At 34.1% G+C, this 7,932-nt stretch overlaps 1 protein-coding gene across 1 annotated transcript; it reads right to left on the reverse strand.

The window, feature by feature from the left end:
- Window positions 1–379: 379 nt before the first annotated feature.
- LOC110658651 (uncharacterized) lies at window positions 380–5,903 on the reverse strand. Its single transcript, XM_021816368.2, has 5 exons — window positions 5,593–5,903; window positions 5,416–5,476; window positions 2,074–2,178; window positions 1,166–1,532; window positions 380–618 (listed from the first exon to the last, which is right to left on the reverse strand). The coding sequence occupies exons 1-5, from the start codon at window positions 5,731–5,733 to the stop codon at window positions 597–599; spliced, it is 696 nt and encodes a 231-aa protein (XP_021672060.1). The 5' UTR covers window positions 5,734–5,903; the 3' UTR covers window positions 380–596.
- Window positions 5,904–7,932: the final 2,029 nt, after the last annotated feature.

Here is a 7,932-nt window from a genome sequence, read left to right on the forward strand (position 1 = left end):
AGGATTTCATGAGATCGACAACTGGATTCTCTTGGATATAAGCCTCTGCCCACTATGAATTAGATACTTGTGCTGGTATTGAATTTGATGTCATTCATTGTCATGCAATTTGATGAAGTTTTGAAATATGATACATATAAACCTATGAGTCGTCCTTCCTTATTTATAATTAGGTAAGTGGTTTAATGTATATATTAACAGTTTGCATGTCCTTTCTCTTATAAAAATATTATTTCAATGACATGCTTCGTGAAATCCAAGGATGAACCCATCCTGGTGATGAGGCTCTACTCTAATTTCAGCTTCAGATGCTAAGCAAATCCCCTTTTCTTTGACACAAACAAAATTCTAAAAAAGAAAAAGCCGAATAATAGGCAAATGAATCAAAAGATGTGTATTCAGGTATCTTTCAACAGAAGCTCAAGTAAATCCAAACATGTGACCCTATGTATCCAGTTATAAAATCCTGAAACTACACACAATAATTAGTTTGCTTTCCAGAAATAAGAAACAAGAAATGTAGGGTTCCCTGTCAACATGCCACTTCAATCACCGCCTTGCAACTGCAACACCATGGCATAACAGAACATAACCAGTTATAAAATCCGGAAACTGCAACTGCAAGCATCATAACAGAACAGAGTTAGTAACCATATGAATTAGCAGCTGCAGGTAGCAAGGGATGATCAATCTATCTTGGCAGATGTGTACAAAGTGCTAGCTATAATAGTTGTATAATATAGCACATGGTTTGGTTAGGTATGATTTATAATATAAATCAAAATAAACCAAACAGCAACAAAACAAATTAGTCCAGTTTGTATAACATATGATAATCCAACCCAAAAAATTCTTAAAATACCTATGGATATCAACTTCCTTAGAATATATATTCACAAACAAACCTGAAAATACTGATTATTAGTAATGGGAAACTAGAGGCACCAAAAGATTAATAACACATAGAAAAGCCCACTGAAACAGCATTATACCAAATCAAACATAAATCATTGTGGAGGCCAATCAAAATTTATTTTGTTGCCACAGTTATAGCACATGTTAATAGTTTGAGAAACAACACACAAGTCTTAAATTAAGACAATGATAAAATGGTTTAATGGGCTGATTAGATGAAGCAATATCAACGAGACAATAACCAACATACCCCAGTAGACCTCTGCCTTGCCATGCTCTTGGAGTTACTGTTACATTGAATGGGGCACCTTGCCTCAAAACTACAACAGGTATAGCATGACCCTGATTTGCCTGAGCCTCGGTAGCAAGACATTGCAGAAGATTATCACCAACTTTATATTCCACACTGCCAAATTTAACAATCTGATCTCCAAGCTGTAAACCATCCTCTGCTGTAGGGGATCCATCCGCTATTTCATCAACCACTGCAAAGGGTATGCTGACAATCACATCCAAATCCATGGAACTGGGAGCCTCCCCCAGAACAACATTGTGGGAGGATGCAGATGCAGCAGTGCCAGTTGATAAGTCTTGATTATTTGATGCTCCATCATGGCCTTGCAAATAAGAAACACTATTCAGCTGATTGCACACAAAAGGTCATTACTTTATCCAGATATTCAAACAACAGTTTTAAAGAGACAAGATGGAAAACCATTGCAAGTTGTCCTATGGGACTCAACTATAGTAATAACACTGTATTTGAGCTAAAGAAGCATCAATTAATGGAACGATTATAACAGGATATAAGCACAAATGATTATGTATATTTTGAAAATGAATTAAAAAATGTCAAACCAAAGAATGGTCATTGCTAAATCAAACTTTTTTATTTCAAAGTTTTCTCTCATTCAAATGGCAATATGGATTAGGTCCGTTCTATCACATTCCATAATTGTGCTAAAAAAGAGTTATAACATATATCTAGTGCAGAATTAGGCCCTTTTCCCTGTGGAAAATAAGATTGTGCACAACATGCAAATACCACTGAAATGGACAGACAACACCAGCTTCAAGTCAGTTCCGCCAAGTTACATCAGCAGACGAGCTTTATTCAATATTTTGCTCAATAGATCTCATTAAACTTTCAGTATCTACCTGAATCCTTACGGGATGATGGCCTAGAAGCAAGCCTAGCTGAATGCAGAGCTAGTATATTTTCAGATATTTTCTCTGTGATCTCCTTGTGATCACTTCGCAGCACTGCAGTAGAAGATAAAAAGATAAACACAGTTAGCTCATCACAGATATCAGTTCTGTGGCTTCACTATCACACAGAACTACCAGCAGCAGAAGATGACCATAAATCAAGACAGTAAAGCATAAACCTAGCAACTAATGAAGACATTTTTCAATTGAGCTAGCATGCACTTGCACCAATTATAACAGTGTAACCAGTGCATGAAAAGTAGCGCCATTAAAGATGCAAACAGTTGGCAACATGTAATTAACATTAAGGTATGGTCAGCCACATAGATTTCTTCACAATAAGATTTAGCTTATTTTCAAACACATAGAAAAGACTGGCACTGACTGATGATCATGCTAACCATCTACAGCTGTTTGCCATTGATATAAATGCATGATTTTATGCCACCCTAAATATCTTAATATGCTGATGCTGACTATGATGCTAAATGTTCAACATAAAAAGTATGAGCAATGTAGGACCTAAATTAAAGTCATTTTTTAACATGCAGTAAAATGAGCTGGGCAGTTATAGTGCAGGAAACATAAATATTTCTCATGCCATAATAAGGAAAGAAATGTGTGTTCACAGACAATATCAATAATTTTAAGCAGTGGCAAATTCTTTGCCCTGCATGTGCCAGTTAAAATTTCAGCAGACTGTGACATACATAATTCTTTCTCAACTGGCTGCTACTTCTATTATTGGAAGTATAGCAGATAGGGAGAATCCCAAACTTTTAGTTACTGTTACATCCAAAAAGTTATGGATGCTCCCTGAATCAATTAAAATTCATGGTCGTGGGGTTCTTCTTTTGTAAGCGCCCAGCACCATCATAGTTTTGTTGGTTGAGGAATTGGTAGTCCCAATTAGAGCAAAGATACATATTTGAGATGCCACTTCATTTGCAGCAACATCCTCAAACAAATTTCATGATCTGCATCCTCCATTTGTTTTTCTGAATCTTCACAAACTTCTTGGACATCATGTTTTTTCATCTATTCCCTAGCTAATATATCTCCTCACACTAGAGGCACAGACCTTTAGCCTTCTCTCATCTATTTCCTCATTGGCAACTAATATCTATTGCCTTGGTTGATTATCTGTACCTTTTATGAAGGTTTAAGGGTCTTGCAGTTATACTATGCATGGGAGAAGTGTAAGGACGTAAGGTAATTTTTTTTAAAAATGAAGTAAGATAAAGTAATAGAAAGTAAGGTAAGACTTTTTAATGTTATCTTGCTTGAGAGAAAGATATAGTAAATGATAGTTTACTAACCTATGTTGTTGTTTAGATTAGAGGTATGAGAAGGTAAGGTAAAATATACAAATTACAAGAATAACATTATCACGTAAAAAAAGAGATGTATTTTAATACTTAAAGTGATCATAACTATTTTAAAAATAATTTTTACATAAAATATCAAATTAAAAATATAATAATAATAATAATAATAATAATAATAATAATAATAATAATAATTTTTTTTAATATTAATTGTTTAAGAACATACGTGATATGTTCACTATTAAAGAATGAATTTTGACAAACATATTTCATAATGAATTTTGACAAATATATTTGATTTGTAGTTTTGCAGCACGAGGACTGATCTGTGAAGCTAAGTAATCTTAAAAATAAAATCTTTTAAGAGCTTGACTCCGGTAACTATACGCAACATTGTTTCAGTAAAAGCTTCTTTTTTTTGTTCTCTTTAACTATATATATTCCTTTCTTGTTGTTGGTAAATTTAAAACAATGGTTTAATTAATCTTGAAGCAGAAAAGCACATATTAAGGCTTAAACAAGTGAGGAACTGAGGGCAACTTAGATAATAAATAATATATAATCTATAAAAACCTTTCAAACAGTCCAACTAGGTGGGTTGAGAAATGGAGGATTTTGGAGATTTTTTAAAACTTCCAAAAACCTTACTCTTTCCAAAAAAAACTTCCTCCCAAACGAGTCCATTATGTACCATTACTTTCAAACCTCACCTTACCTCCAAAAACTTGCTCCCAAACATGAGGCAACAATTAAGGTCTGATTTTTCAAGAAAGAGTTCCTGTGGTGGTAATTGGTAAGCATGGTGTAGGTAGTAGTGGTGAGGGTTTAGCACTCGTAGGTAAAATGAACCTCCGTGGATTCTTAGTTGAGATTTGAAGGCCAGAAAAAGAAGCTTCTTCCATTTTTTACCAATGACTAGGCTGATGCATATCCTTTGGGTTGAACAACCTAATTGGTATTTGGATTTCTGGTTTTAATCCACTTGAGAAGCAACTTATGGCATAGTCTTTGATAAGGAAACTCCACTAAGCAATACATCAAACTTAACAAGGTCATGTTGGATTGTAGTAACCTGCTGCTTGAGATTCTTCAAGTCAGTAATGGATCTTCATACCCAATCTCCCAAACTTATTCAAAGGGGATAAATATACTCTTCCATCTAGGTAGACCCATAGTTAAGCTGCCCTACAATACATTGATGCTGCCAGAGAACCTTGCGATCCAAGTGGATTGGAGCAACCTTCACCTTCATCTCTTGATGATTAATGCACATATAAAGGTAATTCAATTATAGAATATCTAGTGGGCATCTGATAATGGTTTTTTTACTGGAAACTGATTATTAGAAGGAGAGGATGCCATGACGAGAAACAAGAGGACTGTACAGTAGTTACAAATATGCGTTACCAGAGTGGGATACTGATCTTGGATCTGCAAGTTGATCTGACTCTTAAGCTCCAGAAAAGTTTGATATTGCTTATTATTGTTCTCAACAATCAACTTCTTCCTCATACCTTTAACCAATCCTTCCTCCTCGATCTTCTTCAACTCTTGAGACCTTTTGTTATCAGCAATTGAAATGGTGATATGGTAGTTAAGGGCACAGTCAGGGAAAGTACTAATTCCATTGAACCAATTACATCTTCTGAAACCAGCACCCAGAAGGAGAACAGAGGTTAACAAAGAACAGAATGACTTTATCGATCAATGAACACATACGATAGTGAAAATATTTCCAGCTTTTATACACTTGTAATTGCCATAACCTCTAAGGCTTAACTGCTGGCTTCGCCATTTTACTTAAGCGGACAGATTCTTCCTCACAAATGGACCCTTAATTATTTGATTGAATAATTATTGCACTAATTTTTTTTTCTCAAAATAATCACAACCAACAATCAACAGCCCCCTTAACAAATAATAATTAAATCAAAAACAAAACAAAAACAAAAAGGAATAATACCAGCAAGACGATTCCGTTCTGCTCTCACAGCAGGAATGTCAATATCTGCACGAGGAAATCCCTACAATTTTCGAGCAAAAACCCTTCATAAGAGACGAGAATCAGATCACACGAACTACTGGGCATTCATAACAACGATTTCGAAGAGAAGAAAAAAGAAGGGAGAAAATTTCGGACCTCAGCGTCGACGAGGTTGCCGGAGAGACCAGGACCGCCGGGATGGCAGAGGCGCTCAATGATACCGTTCATCTCCGCTTCGATGGAGCTTCTCTTCTCTGCAAGCTTCATTGTTTCTGCTTTCAGATTTGTGGCCACCATTCTGTGCTTGAATTGGTGCTGGATTATCGCTTTGCCTATAGGTAATAGGGTTTTACGGGTTAGACTTGAAAGAGAAGAAAAAGGACCAGGTGAGTCTTTCGGTAAATGGTTCTGGACAGTTCCGTCAATTCCCTTTATGTAATGTGCACGTGCAATCCCAGCGTGAGGACTTGATTTCCACCCGGTTTGGCACCGCTAACAACTTTTCGCCTTATCAACGTCAAAAGAAGTTGACATGAAATAAAAAGTTGCTGACATGGAAGAGAGCTGATGGCATAAAATATAAAATAATAAAGAAATTATAAAAAATATCCTATAATTTTATATATTTTTATTTTAGATATTTATTTTATAATAAAGTGATTCTTTATGATATCTTGTTATCAATTTTCAATGATATATTATTAAAATAATATTTTTAATTATTTTTTATAATAAAAAATCATAATTTACATACCATCAAAATATTCTATATAAAAAAGAATATTTACTTACTTTGAACGCGGTGATTCCAAAAGTAAAGGTATGTTGATGTAGAGTTTTGCGTGAATACTCTAACTTTTAAAATTATTATCAATTAATTTCTGAATCTAAAATTTGCATCTTTACTCTCGATATCACTATCAAGAATTGCTGATTTGACATAAATTATCGAGTGACTTAAATTACTGAGAATTTTAGTAGGAGCAACAGTTCTATAGTTGGAGCGTTGACACATTTCTTCACTTTAGGCATGGCTTTCATCAGCACTGCTTTAAGGAGTTTGTGGTTGAAGCTGCCCTACAAACTCCCTAGTTTTTTTGGACATTGTGTCAGATTCTTCTTGCCTAGAGTAGCCATCAGAAAATAATGGAATTAAGAAATTGAGTTTTTTTAAAGAGAACATATATAAAGTTTCTATGATATTCCAAAGTGAAAGATCTCATATTCTGATTTTTTTTTTAGAGTTAAATAATTCACTTGGTGTACTAACTGTGTAAAACCTCATAGTTGTCACAAAATGAACCACAGACTCTGAAGTGAAAATGAACGAAACCATATGGTACTTTTTCATAATTTTCACTTTTTTTATTCGACGTGAGTAGATTTCTCTTCCACGTCAGTAGATTTTTATTCTATGTCAACACATTTTGACGTAGAGAAAATTGAAATTTGTCATTTACTAATGGTATAAAACTTTAGGATATCACTTTACCACAAAAGTAAATAAACCATGAATTGAAAATGAGCGGAACTACAGAGTACGTTTTTGTAATTTCTCCTACTCTTTTTTATAATTCCATCCCTATCTAATGCTATTATTAATTAATTGGTTCTAGAGCTTTCAAAAATTCATTAAAACGTCTCTACATTTTGTCTTGTTAACACAATGGTCCTTTTATCCATTTTTTAACCCATTTTCCAATTAAAAACTTGTTTAAGGAAAGAAAAAATTTCTAAAACCCAAAATTTTCCTCCATCAATCCCTATAAAATGAAACCCTAACTTTCACTATTTTTAGATATGTTGTATACGTTTATTCCATCCTTCTCTAATTTTTTTTTTCTCACTCACTTGAAAGCCATGTCTACAACAAGTGGCACAATGAGCAGTTAGGATGGAAAATACAAGAGCGTCAACTATAAATGCAGAAAAAAAGTTAAGAGTTCAAATATCTAACTCTTAAGAAAATCCAAACAGGTTGCATTACTATTGCAGAGATAACAAGTGTTGGAGCTTTCATGAGTGGTGTATTTCGACTAACTCAAACTTAGCAACTTTAATTGATGATCACCAAAGCAGTGAAAGGTGGTTGGTAGGCCTTGCTAGAGCACTAGAGATAAGACCAGGGGTAGAGACAAGGGTGGGCTAGGGGTGATTAGGGTTGGCCTTGGTCTCCAAACATTTTTTAAAATATTTTAATAAGTACAATAAAATTCTTTTTTCATTAATTAATATCTAAAAATTTGTATTATCATTGATAAATATTTTATAAAAAAAATTAAATAAGTGTAATAATTTTTAGAACAAAAGGTACATATGTTTGGAGAAAGTTAGAGCATAAAAAGGCACAAAAAGATCAAAGAAAGGGTTGCTTCATTACATAAAATGTAGATAAGAATTGAAGGAGGGATTGCTTGAGTTTGGAAGCCTTCCAAAAGACAATTCATAAGAAAAAACAACATCGCTTTAATGGCAAAAGTGTGTTTCAGTCTGTTT

This window comes from Hevea brasiliensis, chromosome 13 (genome assembly GCF_030052815.1).
Source record: "Hevea brasiliensis isolate MT/VB/25A 57/8 chromosome 13, ASM3005281v1, whole genome shotgun sequence".
Classification (NCBI taxonomy): domain Eukaryota; kingdom Viridiplantae; phylum Streptophyta; class Magnoliopsida; order Malpighiales; family Euphorbiaceae; genus Hevea; species Hevea brasiliensis.